This window comes from Eurosta solidaginis, chromosome 1 (assembly GCF_040869045.1).
Source record: "Eurosta solidaginis isolate ZX-2024a chromosome 1, ASM4086904v1, whole genome shotgun sequence".
Classification (NCBI taxonomy): domain Eukaryota; kingdom Metazoa; phylum Arthropoda; class Insecta; order Diptera; family Tephritidae; genus Eurosta; species Eurosta solidaginis.
In genome coordinates this window covers 160,980,509-161,007,096 of record NC_090319.1, presented here as the reverse complement: position 1 = coordinate 161,007,096, position 26,588 = coordinate 160,980,509, and the positions used below count along the sequence as shown (strand labels likewise).

General features: G+C 40.4%; 1 protein-coding gene across 3 annotated transcripts in view; it reads right to left on the bottom strand.

The window, feature by feature from the left end:
* l(3)80Fg (dnaJ homolog subfamily C member 16 l(3)80Fg) overlaps positions 1 to 26,588 on the bottom strand; it is a 2,137,133-nt gene that overhangs the window by 1,662,066 nt on the left and 448,479 nt on the right. For all 3 annotated transcript variants that reach the window (XM_067760003.1, XM_067760004.1, XM_067760002.1), the window contains exon 3: positions 17,357 to 17,503. In XM_067760003.1, coding sequence (XP_067616104.1) covers positions 17,357 to 17,503 — 147 coding nt within the window. The remainder of the gene's footprint in view (positions 1 to 17,356; positions 17,504 to 26,588) is intronic.

Genomic DNA, 26,588 nt, shown 5'->3' with positions numbered 1-26,588 from the left:
GTGCACAAAAGAAATTGTGTAATTTTTGAAATTCTGATTCTGTAAAGCAAAACTGTGTACAAAAAACTTCGCTGATAAAAACTTCGTGAGTTTTCTTGGCAGCGAGTGTACACTATTGTGACATTCAAAACTCATACGCACTGTTGCAGAATGACTTTTTTGTTTTCATGGCGTTTGATGAATATTTTCTCACTGACATAAGACTTTTTCATTCAGCGCTCATTCAGCAAAACAATTTGCACAATAATTTACAGAATCTGTTACGCCAGCCTTTATGCTGCAAGTACGTCGGCAACAGTATTTTTGATAACGTATCTAAACCGGGTATACACTCGCGTTGCGCAACATTACCGAAAGGGTATCTACATGTACCCATGGTGTGACTGTGTGTGTGGATGCAAACGAAAACAGATGCATCTGTATACGTGTATATTCATAAGAAAGTTGGATACGAACCCAGGCCATGATCATTATTTAAATAGAATCTAAAATTCACAGCAGAGATAGTAGTTGAAGTGTGCGGTCGTGAGTCTTAAGTCTCGCCTGAATTAAAATCAAAAAAGTGCGCGCTATTTTTGAAACCAAAAAATTAATAAAAGTTTTTTTTAACCGTTGTGGGCAGTTTATGAACCGCAAAGCCCAGGCAACTGGAAGGAAGCCGCTGTGAGTCCTGCTACAGGTAAGCACATATACATATATATATGTGTTATGAAGTGAAAAAAAGGTGAAGCCCATAAAATTTATATAAAACTTGAATTGAATAAAAATTAAAATAAACAAAAACTAACTTAAATGAAAACTAAATTAAATTAAATAAAACTAAAATTAAACAAATATTAAAATAAATAAAAACTAAAATAAATGAAAATTAAATTAAATAAAACTTAAATTAAATAAAAATCTAAACAAATAAAAATTAAATTAAATAAAAATTAGATTAAATTAAAATTCAACGAAATGAAATAAAAATTAGATTGAATAACAATCAAATTAAAGAAAAATCAAATTAAATAAAAGCCAAATGAAATGAGAACCAGATTTAGTTAAAGAAACTAAAATAAACACCAAGTAAAATGAAGATAAAATTAAATAATAATGAGAAAAAACCCAACATAAAATTAAATAGAATAAATGTCAAATTAGACGAAAAGCTAATTAAATAAAAATTAAATTAAACGAAAATTAAACTAAATAAGAAGTAAATTATAGTGAAAATGAAGTCAATAAAATCCAAATCAAGCTAAACTAGAGGAAAAATTTGATAAAATAAATTTCAGATGTATATGTATATACATACATACATACCGGTATGCAAATCCATTGGCCAAGATATGAACACCCAACTGAAAAAAGTTAATAATCGTGGCCAAGAAAGCATGCCAGTATATATGTGTGTACCTAATTGCGAACACCACATACATGAATATTTTCCAAAAATTACCAAGGTTATCTTTTTTTTTGTATATCTTTACTAGTGACAGGACGTAGATAAAGGCCTAAACCTCAAAAAATTGAACATCACCGGCAGAGCCGCCACGGATCGCTGACAGCGCAACCAGCAATTCAGCGGCGGGCCAACGCTAACCGCCACCGGAGTCACAAAAATAAAACCTTGCCTTTTTTCTTTTTTGTTTGAATTGTACAATTTTTGAGTTTCGAAATTCATTTCGACATTAGTTTTTTTTTTTTTTGTTTGACAACTCACATGAAAAACCACCTTTAAAATCTTATTTATCTTCTTTGTATTTTTAATTTTTTTTTGTATGCTTATGTTTTCCTTGTTAAGCACATGGTGCACTACTTTTGGTCTCCCAAACTTTTTTTCTTTGATTCATTTACATCGTTTAATTAGTAAATTCTTTAGCTGTTAGCAGCAGCGTTCGATAAAAAATTAATTTGTTCGCTTATCCGAGTTATTGCCGTCAGAAGTAGTTTCTCGCTTTTTTATTTTTGCTATTTTTTTATTTTTCGTACTTATTGCTGATTGCGTGAATGATTCACTCGTTGCCCGCTACCACAAGTGAATGAGCACAGCATTCAACTCTGAATCCCACTGAACCCTGTTTGGGCGAAGTATGTAGGTATGTGTACGAATTTTTTTTTCTTCCTCCACAGATTCTCTCTGGCTTGCTGGTACCAACAACGCTGAAGTGATCAGGTGAGTGATATTTTGCGTTCCATTTTTCCATGTACCTATGCACATTGGCAAGTATATACACATTAAGAACATATGAACCTAGGTCAGGGATTAGAGGTGCGAAAATCTCAAATAAATTTTTATTTGCCCGGCAATACATATGAACGTGAGCAATGTATCTTAAAACGACGTATATTTGCTAAGAGTTTAGAAAAAAAAGGATAGCATACATTAGGGTGTTCAGCTGTTGGCTAGTCGCGTTTTTTTTTTCTTTTTCATTCTTTCTGTTCATTACTTTTTTTTGCATTTGTTATTACCTTTTTCTTTCGTATTTTCTTGGTTTAATAAATTTAATTAATAAAAATTGGAAATAGTTAGTTGTACTGTTAAGTTTAAGAAAATTGAATTAAATACTAGGTTAGAAACAAAGTTGGATTTGAATTGTTTAAATGCTAGATTAAAATCACATTTGAATTTTTGTGTGAATAGGGTAGCGATAATGATAAAAATTTGAATAAATAAACAGAAATTGTACATATTAGAAAGATGAAATTCCATGTTTGAATATTTTGCATTTTAAAAGATGGAAGGCTAAGTTTTCGTAGGCCTTTGGTGAGGGTGTTGAACCTGGGTAATGGAGGGGTGGTAGGGGTGACGACTGGGCGATTATCGACATGACTTGAGGGACCTTCAGACGGACGGACTTGAGTCAGGGTTTGGGGCGCCCAACGAAATAGCCCGAATATTTTTTTCTCATTTACCTCTACTTCTACCTATATCTTCAATCCTCTTAATCCACTTCCATATCTTATCTATTACCACTAGTCGGACAGGTTAGGGTAAGTAGGTTTCATGGTTGCAACATCGCGGGCGACCAGTCGCGAGTTATATGTGCCATGATAAATTGATGGGGGTCGTATCCCTGCACCTTAAGGGTTCCTTGTGCAGTCTTCAAAGTTTGCATAGGCGGCACGTAGGGGTGGTATCGGTACAGTATCGAATTGTATACTATTCAATACAAATTTTGTTTTTTTCGGTAGCTTTGGTTAGGGAATGCGGATGTTGAAGCTACCACATGGTTGTTCCAGCAACAGCTGTGCGTGAGGAGGCTTGCAACACGCGTTTGCACGGGGGTAGTTTTCCAAAGGGTGGGGATTAAGGTGGTACATCCAGGTTCCGGTATCGGATACTGAATCCTGAAGTGCACACTTTAAAATTAATAAATCAGGGAACTAGCTAGCTGACACAACCTCGGACAGAGGACGCACGGACTGAAAACCCCTATAATGACCTCTACAAGCTCAACACCCTATATACACCAAAGCAAACCAATATATACATATATATAAAGTAATAGCTTTGTTAGTTTGAGGAAAGGATAGTTTACTGAAGTTTGGTTTTTTTTTATCTTCATAACTTTTGTATATTTGAAGACACTATTTACTATATCTACATATCTCTATATACATACTCTTATATTAAATCTATATACTTATGCACACATATATACATAATGTGGCGAATATTAGTAACACTAAGTGAAACTCACATCACTAATCTGATACTAAGTAAATAAAGCCACAACAACAATAAAGCAAGCTGCCACACTTGTATGTACGTAAACAAATTAATCATCATGTACACACATACATACAAGCAGCAGAGAGATACTCACAAACGCACATCATCATCAGCTATTAGTTCGCTGACATATACAAACGCATATGATTACACACTACAAATGCACGCGCGTATGGCTGGTGACCAGGTAGAGGATTCTAGAAGAAGAAACGTCTAGATATTTGGGCAGAGAGTATAAAAGCAGCAGAAGCTGAGTAGTCCGTAATCAGTTTGATTGAAGCACGCTATTGGTTGCGAAGTATAAGTGTTATTGTACTTTTAAAGTAGTCTAATAAAGACCATTTGCCTTATTGAATATTGGAGTTATTAATTCAACAATTTAGCGATACGAACTTTAGTAGAAAGTGTAAAATAAGTGGAGTTTCCCTAAATTCGTTACAATTGGTGTCAAAAGAGGAATTGTTGAATAAATTCCGAATATTGGGAATACAACTTGGACATGGCAAAGTTGAGTGAATTGACGATCCAGCAACTGAAGGAGGAGTTGGAAGTCCGTGGATTGGCTACTACTGGCAATAAATCCCAGCTACAAAGACGACTAAGTGTAGCTATGGTATTTGAAGGAATCAATGCTGACGAGTATTTCTTTCATTCTAATAGCGACAAAACAACAACAAAAATGGAAGAAAAAAGGAACCACCGCAGACAGTGACGAGCAAAATATCTGCACAAACATCGACAATGGCATCTCAGCTGGAGTCACAGGAGGCACGCCTTTCAGAAATGGTGTCGCAAATGTGATCTCAATTGGGAGAACAGAAGACATATATGTCATCTCAACTGGAAGCGCAAGAGGCACGTATATCTGGAATGTCGACACAAATTTCGGAACAGGTATCGCAGGTCTTTGCGAAACTGGAAGCACAGGATACAAAAATTGTACAGCTCGAGGACAAAATTGATGCCGAGATAGAAGCTTTGAGAGGTCGTATACACGAGTTGCAAAGGAATCGCCCAGCAGTTCCAGCGAGCTATCCGAAGGTAAAAACTCCATCTTTTCACGGCTCTGTTCCTTTCCAGGTATTCATGCTTCAATTTGAGAAGACGTCAGCAGTGAACAACTGGAATGCTGAAGATAAAGTTGATGCACTGTTCGTGGCATTCAAAGGTACTGCAGCTGAAATCTTACAGACTATTCCAGATTACGAACAACAGTTATGAAGCATTGGATGGCCGATGTCGAGAGATGTTATGGAAGCGAGCATAGAAAACAGATATACCAAATTGAGTTGCAAAACCGTTACCAAAAAGCGAATGAGACTTTGCAGGAGTTTGCATCGGATATTGAAAGATTGGCTCATCTCGCAAATGCAGACGCACCCGTGGAATACACCGAGAGGGTTAAAATTCAGAACTTTATAAATGGAATACGGGATTTCGAAACTAGACGAGCTACATATGCGAGCCCAAAACCACGCACATCATCATCAGCTATTAGTTCGCTGACATATACAAACGCATATGATTACACACTACAAAGGCACGCGCGTATGGCTGGTGACCAGGTAGAGGATTCTAGAAGAAGAAACGTCTAGATATTTGGGCAGAGAGTATAAAAGCAGCAGAAGCTGAGTAGTCCGTAATCAGTTTGATTGAAGCACGCTATTGGTTGCGAAGTATAATTGTTATTGTACTTTTAAAGTAGTCTAATAAAGACCATTTTGCCTTATTGAATATTGGAGTTATTAATTCAACAATTAAGCGATACGAACTTTAGTAGAAAGTGTAAAATAAGTGGAGTTTCCCTAAATTCGTTACAATTGGTGTCAAAAGAGGAATTGTTGAATAAATTCCGAATATTGGGAATACAACTTGGACATGGCAAAGTTGAGTGAATTGACGATCCAGCAACTGAAGGAGGAGTTGGAAGTCCGTGGATTGGCTACTACTGGCAATAAATCCCAGCTACAAAGACGACTAAGTGTAGCTATGGTATTTGAAGGAATCAATGCTGACGAGTATTTCTTTCATTCTGATAGGGACAAAATAACAACAAAAATGGAAGAAAAAAGGAACCACCGCAGACAGTGACGAGCACAATATCTGCACAAACATCGACAATGGCATCTCAGCTGGAGTCACAGGAGGCACGCCTTTCAGAAATGGTGTCGCAAATGTGATCTCAATTGGGAGAACAGAAGACATATATGCCATCTCAACTGGAAGCGCAAGAGGCACGTATATCCCATGCACTGACTTAGGAAACAGCGTCACTTTTGAGTAAGCACGCATACAAAGCTCATCGCGTGGAAGTGGAAAGGCCAGATTGGGTAGACACAATTTTGGAAGCACTGAAGGGATTACAACAGAAAAATGTCGGAGTTATGAAGTGTTTCAAGTGCGGTAACCCAAGTCACATTGCACGTCACTGCAGCACCGGTCATAGTAGTTCCAACATGGCTGGTCGTAAACGCAAAGCTGGAGGAGATAAGCACGAGCGAGTCAGATGTAAAGATCGAGAAATTGCCCCATCTATTGAATGTCGTGTGATACCTATCTCGCAAACTGGAAGGAAATCGAGCAGTCTTACCGTCAAAGGAAATGTTGATGGCAAGGAGCGTGTACTGACTGTAGATACGGGCGCATCTAATTCTTTAATCCGATATAATTTGGTCAACAGGAGAGTAAAGCCATTACCTGGAGCAAGATTGCGTACGATTACTGGCGAGTATAACCAAGTCCAGGGAGAAGTGGTATGTGAAGTCTTAATTGGGGAGGTCATGGTTCTACACAAATTTGTTTTGGCAGAGATCGTTGATGAAGTCATATTGGGAGTGGATTTCTTAGTTGACTATGACATCAGGATCGATATTCAGAGAAGAATTATGCAGTATAAGAACAAGGATGTGCCACTTAACTTCAGTTTTGAGCAAGGGTTCAGCAGTAAGCGAGTGCTGGTGAAAAAGATTTGACAAAAACCACAAAAGTCAAAAGCAGCAGATGGGGCAAGGGTTGATGGAACGAATGGGCAAAACAAATCAAAACCGAAGGTACCTGCGAGAAAAACACTGGCATTGACAAACCCTAATGAACGCACTAAAACGACAGAAAGAATTTTCCAGAAATAATGCAAGGGTGGTTTCAAGCCAGGACGCACTACTCTTGTGAAACGTCGGAACGATACTGATTATGCGAAGCCAATCCGTCAAGATCAAGCCCCACGAAGTAGTTCATTGGCCAAACAACAGAGTGTGAGGGAACGGTCCAGGATAATGAGTAGTAGGATGAAACACAGGTACGACAAAAACAATAATTCGGAAGGTTTCTTGGGGGGATATTTGGTACTGCTATACAAGCCTCACCGGCGGAAAAGTGTTCCATCCAAATTTTGGTGATGTTGGGAAGGCCCGTGCAGAGTTGTCAAGAGGATCAGTGATGTCATCTACCGCATACAAACAATGGGGAAACCACGAAATAGAAGGGTGGTTCATTAGGAGAGGCTAGCAGCGGTTATACCGAGAAATTTGTCTGATCGGGACGATCAGACTTAGGTGGAGGGCAGTGTGACGAATATTAGTAAAACTAAGTGAAACTTACATCGCTAATCTGATACTAAGTAAATAAAGCCACAACAATAAAGCAAGCTGCCCCACTTGTATGCACGTAAACAAATTCATCATCATGTACACACATACATACAAGCAGCAGATAGATACTCACAAACGCATGTCATCATCAGCTACTACTTCGCTCACATATCCAAACGCATATGGTTACACACTACAAATGCACGCGCGTATGGCTGGTGACCAGGTAGAGGATTCTAGAAGAAGAAACATCTAGACATTTGTGCAGAGAGTATAAAAGCAGCAGAAGCTGAGTAGTCCATAATCAGTTTGATTTAAGCAGGCTATTGGTTGCGAAATATAAGTGTTATTGTACTTTTAAAGTAGTCTAATAAAGACCATTTTGCATTATTGAATATTGGAGTTATTTATTCAACAATTTAGCGATACGAACTTTAGTAGAAAGTGTAAAATAAGTGGAGTTTCCCCAAATTCGTTACAATATATAACTAAATCTCGGTATATTTTCGGTTGGGTTAAAGGGAAAATTTATGTCGGGTTTGACAATAATTGAATTACAACAAATGTAATTAATTATTTAATAATTTGGGAAAAATTTAAACAACGTGACATCAGGACGCACAAGGCGACAGCTGTTTCGATTATACCTTTTTTAAATCTCTTCAAAGACTTTTCTCCCGTGAGTGGGATTCGATCCCGCACTCCTACGATGGTTGAAGTGTTATAAACACATTCACTCACGTCATGCCTTAGTTGTTGTAAACCTTATCCCAATTGCCTTCTTTGCATATTTTCTTTATTCATAGTCCATACTTCGTATGTCATCATATGGTAAAGTTATGCGTTGGTAAGGGGGTTTCAGAGAAACTTGGTGTTGTTGCTTTGTTCTATTTATAGAACTACAACGAATTAACACCAATGTTGTCTATTTGTATGAGCGGGGATTACCCTTATTGCCTTAAATGTATGAAGACATTTATTTCAAGCAATTTTAAATTTTATAATTTATTTAATAATTTGGGAAAAATTTAAACAACGTGACATCAGGATGGACAAGGCGACAGCTGTTTCGATTATACCTTTTTTAAATCTCTTCAAAGCCTTTTCTCCCGGGAGTGGGATTCGAACCCGCACTCCTACGATGGTTGAAGTGTTATAAACGCATTCAGCCACGTCATGCCTTAGTTGTTGTAAACCTTATCCCAATTGTCTTCTTTGCATATTTTCCTTATTCATGGTCCATATTTCGTATAGCATCATATGATCGTTGCTTTAATCAGATCAACTTCTTTCCGAATAAGTATGGAAAATTCTTAAGAGTTCATTACAGATACTTTCAACAGACTTCTAAGTCAAGTTAAGTGTTCCTAAGTTTTGAGTAATCAGTAACATGCAATGTTAATTTAACAGAACTGTAAGTGACAGTTCTCAATTCAAGTCAAGTCTATGCTAAGTATCAGTAATGGGCCCTTTAGACTTGACATTTGTTGATCACATATCTAAATTCTCTATAAATCGGTGTGAACCTCCTGTTTAGCCAGAAGACGTTTACCATCCTTCTCTTGAGATAACTTACGATATCATAAGCAACGAAGTCGGCTGCACTAACACACGTGCAAAACACGTGTCTCTACCAGGTGCTTTGATTTTCCCAAAACTAATTTTAACAAGGTAAATAAAGAGCTTTCTGAGATAACGTGGCCTCGATATAAAAAGGATGTAGAGCAAAACGTTTTACATTTTAATAAAAACATTTATGTAAGGCGCGATAACCTCCGAAGAGATCTAAGGCCGAGCTTCTCTTCCAATTTGTGTCCTTCAAATTTTCCCTACAAATTGGCCGGACGGGACCTACATGTTTTATCCGACTCCGAACGGCATCTGCAAGGCAGATGAGTTTTCACTGAGAGCTTTTCATGGCAGAAATACACCCGGAGCGCTTGCCAAACACTGCCGAGGGGCGACCCCGCTTAGAAAAATTTTCTTCTAATTGAAAAACCTTATTTCTAAAATTTTGATGTTGCTTTGCCCGGGGTGCGAACCCAGGGCATACGGTGTGATAGGCGGAGCACGCTACCATCACACCACATTTATACTTTAACGAAAAACATGTGCCCAAACGCATATGGTCGTACAATGAACCAGTGCAAACCTGGTTTACTAAAGAGCTAAAAGCTTTAAAAAATAAGAAATCACGTTTGCTCAAATTATATAAGAAAACCGGTTTACATTCTGATTATGCACAGTACGCTATTTTCCGTCGTAAGTATTTTGAACTTAATAAAAAGTTTGATAAAGTTTACATATGTAAAATCAAAAGAAACATTATTTGCAACCCGAAGTCTTTTTATGATTTCGTTAATTCTATACGTAGAACTAACGGGTTTCCTTCTGCCATGAAGTTGAGACATAGCATTTCCAGCGACAATCAAGAGATTGCAAACTTCTTCGTTCAATTCTTTCACTCTAATTACTCTGCTGTGGTTGATTCATCACCTACAAATTATCCATATGAGATCCATTCTAGTAACGCAATATGTGCTCCACATTTGATGGCTGAACATGTTCTATTACATCTAAATATCCTAAAAGAATCCTTCAAATACGGTCCCGATTTGATCCCAACATGTTTTTTAATAAATGTGCGAATACATTTACCAGCCCTTTACTGATCTGCTTAACCTTTCTTTAAAAAATAGCATTTTCCCGACGGCTTGGAAGGAATCTTTTCTTATCCGCTAACTGGCATATGCTGATGACATCGATATCAACACCCGCGCCGTTAGTTCTGCTTACTCCAAACTGGAAAAAGAAGCGGTAAAGATAGGTTTCATGGTAAATGAGGACAAAACGAAGTAACTGCTGTCATCGAGCAAAGAGTATGTGCGTATGCGCCTTGGCAACCACGCTACTGTTGGCAGCCATAATTTAGAAATAATAAAAGACTTCGTTTATTTGGGAGCCAGCATCAACACTAGCCACAGCATCAGCTCTGAAATCCAGCGAGGAATCACTCTTGCCAATAAGTGCTACTTTGGTCTAGTTAGGCAATTGAAAAGTAAAGTCCTCTCTCGGCAAACGAAAATCATACTCTACAAGCAGTGCACAGAGGTAGATTTTCAAGTTTTAGGCGGCCAAAAATATTTAATTGCCTATATCTTCTTAAAACTGTTTAATAAATGAAAAATTATAATAATTTGTGTAATTAATCGGTTATGTTAAAAAAATAGATATTACACTGTGTAACACTAAAAAATTTCTGCCCAGTGAGGCTATTTTTCATGTTGTACAGCAAGAAGTGTAATAACTTAGTTCTGTCTTTATCTAGGGTACATTTTTAATAGGTTTTATAAAAAATTATAATAATTTGTATAACTAATCGGTTATATTAGAATAGATATTACACTGTGTAACACTGAAAAATACCTGTGCAGTGAGGCTCTTTTTCATGTTGTACAGCAACGAGGGTGTATCAAACCCTCTATCTAACCCCCTATCTGCAAGTATCTGCAGCTGAGTTTAATGCAGTTGGCAAGCTAATTGTGCCAAGTACCATGTTCAAAACTAATCTTCACTTGGACGGACTTGGAAACATAACAAAACTGGTTTTGAACACCAAAAATCAAAAAAACAAAAAAAAAATTGTTTAACATCCGAAATAAAATAGGTTATCAATTTATAACTTTTAAAAATCACAAACACCATTAATAATGTTAGAATTTACCTGAAATATCAGAATCCATCACAATTACTCAATTCAATTGTCTTAAAGCGTAAAATATTCACGTTAAAATAGCTGAATTCCGATTACTTGACAGCTAACACCAGATATGCGATGGATGTGAAGGGGTAGAATTATTGTTCCCCTATCTATTCTTAAGCTGTGGGAGTGCTTTTTTTTGTAACTTTCAGAAATTAAATTATGGCCGCCTATCTATTTCCCCAGAAGGGGAAGATCTTGCAAAAATCATTAAAAAGTATCTTTTGGAAGTAGGTTTAGGATTACTCTTATTTTAATGGCCAAGGTTATGATGGAGCTCCAGGGATGAGTGGAGAATTTAATGGTTCGCAAGTATACATTCAATTGGATTTTCCTCCTACCATTTATGTGCACTGTGCAGCACATAGTTTTAATTTAACGGTAAATGCAACTTGTGATATAGCTGGCATCAAGGATGCTTTGGAGACAATCGGATCAATACATGATTTTTACCGATGGCCAAAAAGGCAAAACGTTCTCCAGAAAAAAATTTCGATTATACAAAAAGAAAGTCGAAGAAAAAAAGTGCAAAGCGTCTGTCCAACAAGGTGGATGATGTCATGAAGCAGTATCCGCTTACATGGAACTTCAGCCAGCAATCTTCTAAGCCTTTGAAGAGATAGCAGGAGGGAAAAACGACAAAACTTCAGTTTCAGGCTGCTATTTCTACCGTGCAATTCCAAACGTCTTGTTATATAATGCAGTCTGCAGTCATTCCATCAAGTTGCCTTTGAGTAAGCAATTGCAATCAGAAATTCAAGATTTGTCCGAGGCCCTGAAATGTGCAAAAGATGATATGCGGGAATTTCAAGAAATGCGACAAAGCTCAGTAATACATTTACAAGAAATTTTCGAAAATGTAAAAAATAGATATTAAGAAACCACGCATCAGTAAACATCAATTAAATAGATGCAACATTGATACTGAGAGCGTCGAAGATTATTATAGAATCGCATTCTATATTCCATTGCTTGATGCATCCATAACTCATATCCAGAGCCGTTTCATGAAACATCAATAAATTTTCGAAACTTTCGGTGTTTTGTTCCCCAACAATGAGTACAACGCTGAAAAATGCAATAAAATTTATGAATTTTTTGAAAGTGTTCTGAATTATTCCAAAACTGAGTTTGCAATGGAAGTCAAAATGTGGAGATGGCTAGTCGATGGTCAGAATTTTAAAAACGTGTTTGATGCACTTGAGGTGGGTGCAATTTTGATGATTACCTATTATTTACCTTTTTTACGACATGAAAATTTGTTAGTAGCCAAAATCGGTAGTGCTGATATTCTCAATAAAAGTGCATATGTTCATTTATTTAAGTTTTACCAGTAACACCGTCATTTTAACTTTGGTACTTTCTATCAACATGTCCCCGTAAATCCGCCACTGTCTATAAGACACTTATCGTACCCGTCCTGCTATATGGTGCAGAAACATGGACAATTACAACATCAGATGAAGCGGCTCTGGGAGTGTTCGAGAGAAAAGTTCTTCGAAAGATTTATGGACTTCTACGCGTTGGCGACGACGAGTACTGGGAAACAGGGAATCCTTATAATGAGTCTGACTCAGAAGTCTGGTTCACGGAAGGATCGAAATTCGATGACGGAAGAACGGGAGCTGGCATCTATGGACCGAACTTCAAGAAATCGATACCAATGGGATGACCCCACCGTATTTCAGCCAGAAATCCATGCAATAGAAGTCTGCGGTAGAGAATGTCTGCGGAGAGGCTCAGCCTCGAAGAGCATCTACATTATGTCGGACAGCCAGTCGACCCTGCGTGCTTGCAATCCTACACAGTTACATCTAAGCTAGTGGGAGCCAAAAACAGGGTTTTGTTAGGGTGGGTTCCCGGACATAAGGACATGAAGGTAATGAACATGTAGATTAAATAACAAAGAAGGGTGCTGTGGCAGCATTCCATGGTCCAGAGCCCTTTTGTGGACTCAAAACAGCACACACTAGGGAAAACATAAGAAACTAGGAAACAAAACAATTCATATTTCATTGGATTGACTGCCCAGGGAAAATACCGGCCAAACTGTTTATACTTCCGGCAATCAAAGTATCAGCCAAACTCATTAATCTAAGCAAAGAGGACCTAAGAACTCTCACTGGGTACTACACGGGACACTGTGGTCTACGATATCACCTAAGTAAGCGAAATCTATCAGATATTCAAATTTATCGGTTCTGTGAGCTGGTTCACATTCTCTGCGAATGCGTCGCTCTGGCAAGGCATAGACTCTCCAATCTAGGTGGTGTGACTCTTAGTCCCTATGTGATATGGAGTAAAAAGTCTGAAGAGGTACTTAGATACATCAGAAATATTCACACACAAAATTAGGCTGAAACGTCACGCACAATAGATCTGCACAAAGGTCGCAGTGCTTCCAGGCCTAATAATAATAATAATGATTAACTAAGTCAAATGCCTTGGAAAAATCCAGAAGGCAAAGGAGACTAAGATCTCCTTGATCAAATTTTATGCGTATGTAATCAAGAATTTTTATCATAGCTGTGGCCCAGTTATGTTTTGACCGGAGTCTAAGGTGATGTAATTTGAGACGCCATCAAAGACTCGCATACTTTCGAAAATACTGGTAAGATACTTATTGGCCTGTAATCACTAGGGTTGGTGGAGGTATTCTTCATGGTCACGAAAATAAATATGGCATTTTTCCACTCCGAAGGATAGGAAGAAACTGTGAAACAGTGGTTTATAATATCAGTCAGGGCTCTGGGAATGAAAGCGAGCACTAACTTAACAAATTTCAGATTGCGCCATAAATCGTTTGACGGAAGGAAGGGTTTAACTTGGAGCTGCAGTATACACGGTTAGCCTCTCTTGTTATTGCCGTAGCTCTGTTACGGGCAGCTTTGTATTGGATCCAAGCTTTGTCAGTCTTCGTTCTTCTCCATTTAGAGTAAAATGCATTACGGTTTATCTGAATTACCTTTACGATTGTAACAGGAACAGGACGGATTCTTAACATCCGCCTTACGTAGAGGAACAAATTTCAGATTGCGCCATAAATCTTTTGACGGAAGCGAAGGGTTTAATTTGGAGCTGCAGTATACACGGTTAGCCTCTCTTGTTATTGCCGTAGCTCTGTTACGGGCAGCTTTGTATTGGATTCAAGCTTTGTCAGTCTTCGTTCTTCTCCATTTAGAGTAAAATACATTACGGTTTAGCTGAATTAGCCTTACGATAGTAACAGGAACAGGACGGATTCTTAACATCCGCATTACATAGAGGAACATGACTATAGAAAACAGTATTTAAGGATTTATTTAAAAAGTCAAGTATTTCATCCACTGTCACTAGAAACCAACAGTTAACATTTAGCAGATCATCATAAAGGTTACTAAGGTTTACGCTTTTCATAACACGTTACTTAAAACTTACATTCTCAGTAGGACAGTTTACCACAATATCAAGTTCAAAAAATAAAATGCCGTGGTCAGAGATGAAAGACATTTGGTCAAACTTAAGAACATGGTCCAGATTAGATACAATAACAAGGTCTAGAAGACTAGAGTTAGAATTATTGGAGTATTGATAAAGTTTGATTAACTACTACAAGATCAGCGGCAGAGGCACAATCAAATAACTTATTTGTATACGAGTCTTTCATGAGAAGGTTAACATTCAGGTCTCCAAATAAAATATAACGCTCATATTCTATGAAAAACATAGACAAGTCTGCAAAAAAGACATCTATGGGGGTTATATACACACGCAACCAGAATTTTTGCGACACCGTCGGAAATTTCGGCAATAATAAATTCCGTGTCAGAGGTAGTCGATGCTTTAAACAGTATAATCTTAAGATAAGACTTGCAATAAATTGCAACGCCTGCCCCTTTTCTATTAGCTCGATCATGGCGTATCAATGTATAATTGGGTATGCTGTAGTAGAAGTCGGAAATACCAGGGGCAAACCACGTTTCTGAAACACATATAACATCAATACCAGTTTCTCCAAAAATATCCCTAACATAATCCAATTTTTCATTAGCAAGACTTCTCGCGTTAAAATGCAAGACTTTTAGGCCATTGGATTGTTAACATAAAATATTCAATAAAATCTTGTGGTTGCCTTCAATGCAGGAGATTTTCCTACTGTGGTTAAAGGCTATTATTATACAGTGTGTCAAAGTTGGCAACTACAACGGGTGCAAAGCGCACCAGAAATGTTAAGTGGAAAAGTATAAGTATAGTACCCTGAGAGTTGGTTTTAGATTTTCTGTGACAAATTTGTGGTATTAGCAACAACAACTTTCAAATGACAACAACAACTTTCGGACCCAACGATATATTCCCATGAAAAGAATTAGATCTAAACTGTACATTTTAAACCAGTTCGAAACTATCGAAAAAGAACCAATAAAGCGACTAAATCTAAAGTGGAAACGTTTATCTAGTTCGGAACTAGAGAAAAGGTAATGCAGCGGGGACAATTTCCATCGCCTAGGACATCGACATGTCAAATTCCTCACTTTAAAGCATGTAAAAGAATTAGATGGCGAACTAGTAGTGGTTCCGAATTCGCTAGTAACGCACCAGTTTTGAAGTAGAGATTTTGTCTTAAGGGCATTTCAAAAAAAGTCCACAATAAAAGTTAAATCCGGAGTTTTATTTTATAAGTCGGAAAATAAAAGTTAAATGCGGACTTATTTTTTAAGGTTAACTAAAAGTCTGGCCCTATAACTATGCTTATCCAAATGAAACGAATTTCCTAACAACAGATTCTTCTAAATTTCTGTTGATGTGAGAAGAATCTGTTGTTACGAAATTCGTTTCATTTGGATAAGCATAGTTATAGGGCCAGACTTTTAGTTAACCTTAAAAAATAAGTCCGCATTTAACTTTTATTTTCCGACTTATAAAATAAATTTCCGGATTTAATTTTTATTGTGGACTTTTTTTGAAATGCCCTTAAGGAAAAATCTCTACTTCAAAACTAGTGCGTTACTAGTGCATTCGGAACCACTACTAGTTCGCCATCTATCTCTTTTACATGCTTTAAAGTGACGAATTTGACATGTCGATGTCCTAGGCGATGGAAATTGTCCCCGCTGCATTACCTTTTCTCTAGTTCCGAACTAGATAAACGTTTCCACTTTAGATTTAGTCGCTTTATTGGCTCTTTTTCGATAGTTTCGAACTGGTTTAAAATGTACAGTTTAGATCTAATTCTTTTCAGGGGAATACATCGTTGGGTCCGAACCAGACCGAACTCTACATATTGATTCTTTCTAGTACGATATTATCACCGATTTCGATAGTTCCGAATTTTGTTATATATGAAATACAAAAATCCAAACTATTGCGATTATAAACGGAGGAAATCTAGTTACCACGCAACTAGTACTTGTCTGGCACTTTAGGTCTAATTCCGAACCAGAAATTTTGTATCACTAGTCACTGACTTCCCTTCAGGGAGAGAGGAGAGTCCGAAAAATGGCATAATTCGTCATGAAAATGTTATGGGTAACCCCTGGATCCCATAAACTTTTACCAGGACAATTTTTTTACCCGGAATTTTTCGCATCAAAAAAAGAAAATAACTATTTAAATGGATCCCCAAATTTATGCGCACCAGTACAGCCTTTGTGAGGACGAGTCGAAAGTATTTAGGTCGGCACGTGATCGACTCTCCGGAGGAAATATCCAAGAGCGATGTCTGCCCTATTCGTAACGTTATCATAGACATGTGGCAATTCCATAAATAATTTGAAGCCGGTATCACGGTTGTTATGTGGTCGCACTAGTGTCTAAGGTATTAAGTGAGTCATTAAAAAAAGAAAACCGCGATAATCCCCGCGATCAGGCCGAGCTTCTCTTCCATTTTGCGTCGTGCTCCCTTAAATTTTTTCTACAAATTGGCGGGACGAGATCAACATATTTTACGCCGACTCCGAAAGGCATTTACCACGCAGATTAGTTTTCACTTAGAAGCTTTTCATTGCAGAATTACACTCTGAGTGTTTGCCAAATAACTGCCGAGACGTGATCCTTCTTAGAAGAACTTTTTTCTAATTGAAAAAACATGTTTCTAAATTTTTGAGGGAACTGAACCCAAGATCTTCGATGTGGTTGGCGGAGCATACTACCACCACAGCATGGCGGCCGAGTATAAGTGAGTCATTGTGTCTGAAATATCATATAAGAAATCTGCAAACGGTCTGTGTTTTGGCAAGGCAAAAAATTTAACCTATCGTTGCTATCAATAAAGCGTCGATTGATTAACATTTATCGTATATACAATTTACTCACCTTCAACCATGGCCAATTTAGAAATATTTCCACGATATATGTAACTATATCCCTCCAATACAACTATTAAAGACGGTATGTCGATTACTCCTGTTCTTTTAACTAAAAGTTGTTCATGCGCTGAATTTACTGCAGCGACGTAGATACCTATGAAAAATAAAATAATATAATAGCATTATGAAGTAATTATGATAATACTACACTAGGGGAAATTCCATGGTTGGACCGTATTACGTAACTGGATTTGACAGCTTTCGAGTCGCATTTTAAGAAGGCTGGAGTTACACAATAAGGTCCCTGATGTGTCGATTTCGCCATTGAAACAACCGTATTTGTATCCCATAAAAAAGTCGCACATGATAAATTTCGTTTTGATGAAGCTATCTAAGTAAGCGGTATCATTATCATATACTCACTAGCAGACCCGGCGAACGTTGTTCCGCCCTAACTTTGGTCTATCTGCATAAATTTTAAGAAGTTTTACCTTTTCTGGAAGAGATGCTTTAACATTCTGGAAGAATGTCGAGACAATTTACAGACGAAAGCTTTGCTGCGAACAACCATCAATTTTGCAACCCTAGAGGCAAGAGGCAGCGATCGGCTGAACCTGACAAGCCTCCTTTTAACAGGCAGAAGGGGGAGAGTCAACGCCCCAGTCCAGGAAACCTCAAAGTCTGCAAAGCGGATCGAAGAGGGAAATATAAGTACTGGAAAGCTATGTACCTCAAAAGCTGTAATACGGGAAGGTGAAGGCAATAATGGCTTGAGAAGCCAAGACACAAGTGTTAATAAGCTAAAGGGAAATAACAATCACACTTCAGCTTACTCGATGATACTCCGGTTTTCACCGAGAAGAAGATGAGCGAAGTTGCGAAGCAGTCCCTGACTGTCGCACGAACAGATTGCAGCGTTCCCAATGGGCAGATGTAAACCGAAAAGTGGAGATCCGTAGAAGGGGGGCTGATCAGTATTATGATCAAAATGATGCATGATGAACCAAATAGACCGCTACAAGCCTTCGAAACAGCTGGATGGCACAATGGGATTAAACTGATGACCTGCACCAATAAGGCGACTTTAGAATGGCTGCAGAGAGTTATTCCAGACCTTCAAAAACAAGAAGGCACTAGGTTGAAGGTGATGGATAGAGCACTTATCTCCAAGATACCAAAAGCCAAGGTTTGAATACGCCGAGTGGTGAAGGTGGAGGACAAACTTAACATGCTACAGCGACAGAAGGCGAATATACCAACACGGGATTGGAGGGTACTCCACGTATCCCGCCGTGGAGGGGGCCAGTACTACATCCTCCAAATGAACAAGGAATCAGAGACTCTGTTGTACTCACAGATTGGGAAAATGTCCTGGGGCGCAGGTAGTATACGTATGCGTTTTAAAAAGTGGAGTCCTCAGGACAATAACCCCAATACGCTAAAAGCAGGGGAGGTTGAAAAGGACCTCGATAACCAGAAAGTAGCGGCAAATGATGGGGGCAAAGGCGCAGTGGCAGAGGTGCACGAGCACCTGAGCCTGAGCTCAGGCCAAGGGAGTCACTGCTGGCGGACAGTGAGCGGCCTATTAATAAGGTTATCTCCGAAAATCAAATAAGCAGCCCTCGACCAAGTGCGGCTGGTGAGGAGGGTTTGGCTTAAAAGTCCTAAAGCACCCTGAGAACCTCCAGTGACAGGGCGAGTAGATGCCGCCCTGAATTAAGCATCCACAGCCTAGTACGGGGTTGCTTCGAGGGAATACCTACCCAAGATAGGGAGGCAACTATACGACGTGGGATACACACTCAGGAAGGTAAAGAGGTAAAATATTTGTAAATTTAAGGTGATTGTCACATTAAGACTGAGCCCAGTAAGGTCTTAATTAATGTATTCCAGTATACGACTTGGATATGTTTGTTAAGGGCTGGCGAATGGGGCATTCGGAAATCTCAGTACACGGCTTGACACACCGTCGAAATGACTTTCCGGTTAATGTCCCATTCGTCTCCGTCCCGTTAAAACCTTGGCAGGCCTTGGGGTACGTTCAAAGTCCGTCATCATTAAGTTGGTGGTGCAGGTTCGGTTGAGATCCTCCCGATTAATACTGATCTGGCTCTGAACGCAGTCTTCATGAGGGACTGAGTCAACCTTCACGTGGCCTCCCTGCCTTCGCATAGACAACCACGGGATCTATATAGGTAACTGCACACTCGGACCAAGATAGCGGCCTCAAGTGGGGACCCAATTAAATAAATGATGAGCAACAACAATACTAAAATAAAAAATTTAACACAGGAGAATGAAATGTCGTTCAATCCATTCGTAGGAAGGAAGCTAGCTCGCTCTCCAGAAGGGCGTGGGCCATCGGTTGGGGGCCTTAACAATTCGTCGCAAGTGATAACGAAACCCAAAGGAGCGGAGGCCGAAAGCAAGCAAGGAGCGTTGTCGCCGAGTGCTACACCGAAGCTTTGCAAAGAGCTCCGACCGCAAGGCTCAAACGGGCACACCAACATTAAGTGAGCTAATTAAGCAGGCGTTAAATCAGCAAAACCCCCCTGGAGAAAAAAAGATGACCAAGCTAGGCAAGGCGATTGAGGACTTGATGCAGTTCTTCATAGGGCGTAATAATATGCACGCGGAAATCAAGCGCTTGGCCTCCGTAATAAAAGTGCTGTACATCGAGTCGGCCCTAGAGGTAAAGAGTTTAGAACATAAATTGCGTGCAAGCGAATGTGCCAAGGATAGAAGTCCATCACCCCCAGGAAAGCGACCGAGGAATAATTCGTACTCGACCGAGGAGAACAACGTGGTAAAACCCACTACTACACTAAAAAACGTCTTGCCAGGGCACGTGGGTGGTCACAAACGACGGCAAGAAACGCAAGAGAAGACGGAGCGGAAAGAGGAAACTGCAGCCCAAAAGACGGGAGAGTGGCAGTTAGCTAAAAAGAAGAGCAAGCAAGAAAAAAGCACTTAGGCTAGGCCGGATGCAATCATCATTTCCAAGGCGGGGGAAGCGACGTACGCCGACATATTGCGTAAAGTGAGAAGATGCGACGAATTAAAATTCCTGGGTGATGACGTCAAAACGATTAGAAAAATGGCGAAAGGAGAGCTTTTACTAGAGCTGAAAAAATAGCAAAATGGGAAAACAAGCGCGTACAAAGCAGAAATTGAAGCGGTACTAAAGGACTCGGCTAAAGTTATAACAAAGTCCCAAATGGTCACACTACAGTGCAGAGATCTCGATGAGATTATTAAGCCCGAGGAGATTTGCAACGCCCTCCACCAGCAATGCAACATCAAACTTCCAGATGTGACTGCTATAAAAAGCATACGCACAGGGTACAGTGGCACGAAGTCGGCACTTATAAGCCTTACAGCGGATGATGCCAAGGCGGTTCTTAATACGCAATGAATCCGGGTAGGATGGGTTTCCTGCATAATTAGCGAGCTCAAGCAAGAGAAACGCTGTTATTGGTGCTGGGGCTACGGGCTTATAGCTCAGAAATGTAAGGAGACTGTAGATTGGTCTAGCCTATGCAGCAAATGCGGCCAGGAAGGTCATAAGGCTGCAAATTGCGAAAACGCACCGAAATGCGCGCTTTGTGGGGGACAACATTCAACAGGCAGTTTTAAATGCCCACAACGAGAGGGCAGCAAAATGACTGTCTCATGAGGGTATTGCAGCTCAATTTAAACTATTGCGTGGCAGCCCAAGAGCTATTATCCCAAACAGTCTATGAAGGAGGATATGACATAGTGGTACTTTCTGAACAATACCAAAATCGCCAGGAGCAGGGTTGGCACTCAGATTCGGCAGGGAAAGCCTCAATTTGGGCACCAGGGAAATTTCTCCCACAGGAAAATATGACGCCAAGGGTAGCAGGATTCACGTGGGCAAAAATCAACGGTATATACGTCTTCAGTTGCTATGCCCCTCCGAGCATGACCATCGCCGAGTTCGAAGACATGATATACGGGATCACCATTGAAGCACGAGGTAAACACCCGCTTTTAGTGTGTGGAGACTTCAATGCATGGTCATCTGTGTGGGGAAGTAGACGAACCAACGAAAGAGGGAGAGTTCTTCTCGAAAGCCTTACTTCTTTGAGGCTAGAACTACTAAATGAACCAGGGATATATACCTTCGATACAGGTACCAGACGATCCATTATAGATCTAACCTTCGCTAGCAGCGAAATAGCAAGACGAGCAAAATGGTCCATAAGCAACGTCTACACACACAGCGACCATAAAGCTATTAGCGTAGAGCTGCTCGAAACTCCACGAACGGTAGCAGCAAGACATCGACAAAGTAGGAAATGGAAACAGCTCCTTTTCGACCAACAAATATTTGACATTATCTGGAAGTACGCCATTGTACGAGAATCGCATGCGGAAGACCAGTCGGTTCAAATCACTAAGTTGCTATGTATGGCATGTGATGCTGCCATGCCCAGAAGTCGCGGAAAAGCACAGCGCACTCCGGTATATTGGTTGAATGACGAAATTGCGGAAGAGCGTAGAAAATGTCACAAAGCACGAAGAATAGCGCAGAGGGCACGCTCATCACCACGATATGCGGAGTTACACAGCACCTATGTTGCACAAAGAAAGGCACTAAAAAATGCCATAAAAAAGAGCAAGAAGTTATGCTTTAGGGAACTGCTGGATAATGTCGACCTAGATCCTTGGGGATCAGCCTTGGGGAACTGTGATGGCCAAAGTTAAAGGACCGATATCAAAGCAACCTACGTGCCCGATACTGATGAATATTATTGTTGAAACACTTTTCCCGGCGCAAGATCGCTGGACTTATCCAAGCGAGGATCTAGAAAGTACGGAAATTCCGCAAATTACAGAGCAAGAGGTGCTGGACGCTGCAAAAAGAGTTGCTGATAACAAATCCCCAGGACCCGGCGAAATACCAAACATAGCCCTTAAAGCCGCGATAACAACTAGGGCTACATTATTTACTGATCTTTTTAATGCCTTTATGCAAGAAGGCGTGTTCCCTCGCCCGTGGAAAAGACAAAGACTTGTCCTATTGCTGAAACGTGGTAAACAGCCGGACCAACCATCCTTATATAGGCCACTTTGTATGCTGGATTCCCTAGGGAAGATTTTCGAGCGTATAATTAGTGAGCGCCTACAGCTGACTCTAGAAAGACCAGGTGGCTTATCGAATAGTCAATATGGATTTCGCAAATCAAGATCCACCGTAGATGCAATAAAAACAGTCGTCAATATAGCTAGAGAAGCTATCTCTGGAGGCCAAAATAAAAGGAAGTTCTGTGCACTGATTATGTTGGACATCAATAATGCTTTTAACACTGCGAACTGGATGCAGATAATGGCAGCGCCGCAAAGCTTCGGCACTCCAGCTTACTTACGCAGAATAATAGGTAGCTATCTTAAAGACAGAGTACTTCTCTTTGACACGGATCAAGGAGCAAAAGAGTACAAAATCACAGGAGGCGTCCCACAGGGATTTGAGATTGATCTACCAGAAAACACGCAAATTGTGGGATATGCTGACGATATTGCAGTGGTAGCAGTGACGAAGAAACTGGACCTACTTCAAGCATTATGTAATGACGCCGTAGCAAGAATAAAGGAATGGCTGACCAATATGGGACTGGAGTTGGGTAGCCAAAAGACGGAAGTGGTATTAGTAAGCTCCAAACGGGCGGCGAACGAGTTAGTCTTAACTGTCGGGGATCATCAAATCACTTCAAAGGATTCCTTAAAATACTTAGGACATTGACTCTAAGTTAACTTTCAAAGAGCACTTCACAGCGGTGGGGGAGAAAATTATCAAAGTTAATGGATCACTTATGCGAATAATGCCAACCATTGGTGGTCCGAGCGAAGCTACACGTCAGCTATTGTCCACAGTAACCAGCTCAATAATACTATACGCAGCACCAGTGTGGTATGGATCTAAAGCGACCCATCAATAATATATATTAGCAGCGTACCGACTTGCTTCTTTAAGAACAGAAAGTGCTTATCGGACGGTGTCCGACGACGCGATCCTGGTTCTAACCCGGAAAATCCCAGTGGACTTACTGGCAAGCGAAACGGTCGATCTGTATAACACTAATATCGAGCGATCATCTGAAGAAGACAAGAAAAGAGCAAGGACACAAACAATAGATAAGTGGCAAGAACGGTGGGAGGCCTCGAGTAAAGGGGCGTTGGACTTTCACGCTTGTTTGGAACGTAGATCAATGGAATGAGCGGAAGCACGGCGAACTGAACTACCATCTCACGCAGATAATGAGTGGACATGGCGGTTTCAAAGAGTATTTATGGAAGCGTAAGATAGAGGAAGATCCTCATTGCCCAATGTGTACCACGAAGTTAGAAAACGCAGAACACGTCATGTTCCACTGCCCACGTTTCCACGAAGAAAGACTCGCCTTGCATGGAGCCTTTGGGGAGGAACCCACCACGAGAAATTTAGTATCACATATGTGCAACAGGAAAGAGTGCTTGACTGCAGTGAGCAAAATGGCATTTATAGTAATGACACGCCTGATGGATGCTGAGAGGGAGCGCAGAGAAATGCGCATGCGAAGCAGTGGCGATTAAATGGACACTCAGATCAAATAGCGGGAACCTAGACGCAGGGACAACAGTAGGCTCTTAAAAAATGCGAAATATGGAACGCCACCCTGAAGTAATGCGAAAGTGGTGCCGGGGTGGGCGACGCTTCCAAAACGGGGCTGTTTTTTAGTCTACGGACACACGGTTGCTGCGACGGTAGCAATTGTGGTGCTTTAGGCATTTTTCAGCCCCCCTGCAAAAAAAAAAAAAAAGAGGTGCACGAGCAAATCAATGGTGCTGAAAACCTTAAAAAAACAAAAACATGCTAAAAGCAGGAGAGATGGAAAAGGAACACGAGGGCATGGAAGTAGCAGAAAGAGACAAAGGTATAAGCGTAGAGGCGGAGGTATTGGAAGTGGACAAACAGCTCAAAAATGCTGCGAGTCTAACAAGGACGCTTCGAAGAGGGGAGGGAGAAATGCACCTCAAGACTCGGAAAATAGCGGAAAAATGCATTGCGTGAGCGCAGTGCCGGATAACTTGGAGGGAAACAAACAGCTCTATGGCGCTGCGAGTCTTACAGATAAACTTCCAACACAGTAAAGTGGTATCAAGCGAGCTCCTCTTGACTCTTGAGGAGGGTTCATTTGATGTGGCGCTGATACAGGAGTCATGGCTTTCATCTGGAGGAAAGGTTTCTGGACTCAGCGCTCGCGGATTCAGCGTTTGTTACGCAAGGACGGAAAGCAGGGTTGGAGGTGCAGTTATGGTAAGGAAACACCTATGCTCTTGCATGCTATCTAACTTCAGCACCGAAGACCTAGCGGTAGTCGCAATAGAGGGAAAGAAATAACCTTCCCTTTTATGACATGGAAGCCCCACTAGAGGAGTTCAAAAGGCTGGTGGATCAAGAAGGGTGCAGAGGACGACTTGTCATAGGCCCGGAAGCGAATGCGCATCACGGCGTATGGGGAGGGGACAATATTAATGATAGGGATGAGTCCCTTTTTTGTTACATAATACAGAGTAGTCTACAGGTGGCCAACAGGGGTAGCGTGCTTACATATGCTGGTCCTACGTCAAGCAATGTGCTTTATATCACATTGACTTCTGAACATGATATATCGGGGTATGAATGGAGGGTCCTTAACAGGCCATCATTCTCAGAAAATGTATATATCAGCTTCAGAATCCCCCTAAAGGGGGTAGAGAAGGGGAAAACCTTTAGAAACCCTAGGGCAACGGACTGGTACAAATTTCAGAAAGATGTATCAGGAAGAGGTTGCCATCGTAGAGGAGATGCAGTCCAGGGACTGATAAAAAAGGACGACGGGGAATGGTCACACAGTAGTGAAGAGGCGTTACTTAACACACACTTCCCATTAGGAGACGATGCGGAAGAGTTATGTTATCACGTCTACAGTCCTAATACGATGCGAGGGGTACCAGGATTGTCGACAAAGACCAAAATTTAATGGACAATAAAAAGGTTTGCTATGTTCAAATCGCCGGGCCCAGATGGAATATTCCCTGCCATGTTGCAGATGGCCGGTGGAACGATTATAGAATGGCTAAGAATAATCTTTGAGTGTTGCAAAAACTGAACCACTTCCCGCAATCTTGGAGAACGGCTCGAGTATCCTTCATACCGAAAGCGGGAAAATCCAGCCATTTGCACCCGAAAGACTACAGGCCTATTAGTTTGACATCTTTTCTAATCAAAACCCTAGAGATTAAAAGATGTGTATATAAAATCAAAAATGAACGAGGAATTATTCTCTTCAGCACAACATGCTTACACCAAAGGCATGTCAGTCGATACTGCATTGCATAGGGTGGTTATGAATATAGAGAAGGCCTTGAAACACCAGGAATATGCCCTAACTGTTTTTCTGGACATTGCCGGAGCTTTCAACAATGTCTCGAAAATAGCAATCATGGGCAGTCTCAACTCGATTGAAGTTCATCCAGCTTTAGCAAATTGGATCGGCTCCATGTTAAGTTGCAGAATGATCACATCGCAATGGGGTCTGTATGAGGCAACGAAATCTGCAAACAGGGGAACGCGACAGGGTGGGGTTTTATCACCAATGCTGTGGACGCTGGTTATAACCAATTGCTTAAGCGGTTCGACGGAGGACCAGTCAAACTTACGGCATATGCAGATGAAGTTTCATTCATAATATGCGGCAGATGCCTAACAACACTCAGCTCTCTGACGGATCAGGCACTTCGGGATGTACATGCCTGGGTATCTGGAGTCGGGTTAACCGCCAACGAGGTCCCTAATTGGACTAAGCCTAAGCTTGGAGGGGTAACCCTGCAAGAAAAATATAGCACTAAGTATCTAGGGGTTATACTAGATAGTAAGTTGTCGTGGAAACTCCATGTGGAAGAGAGCGAAGAAAGCCTCCGCCGCACTCTACGTATGCAAGAGGATGTTAGGATGCACGTGGGGCCTAACAACCAAACTCTCCCATTGGGTATTTACGGCAATTGTCAAACCCATGCTTTACTATGGGGTTCTTGTTTTGTGGACAGCAATACAAAAAAGTACGTATACCAAAAAACTTGAGAGAGTATGCAGTGTTAATGATTAGCATAACGGGAGCCTTAAAAACTACCCCGACAGCAGCATTGTATGCAATTGTACACATATCGCCTGCAGACCTAACGGCCAAAACTAT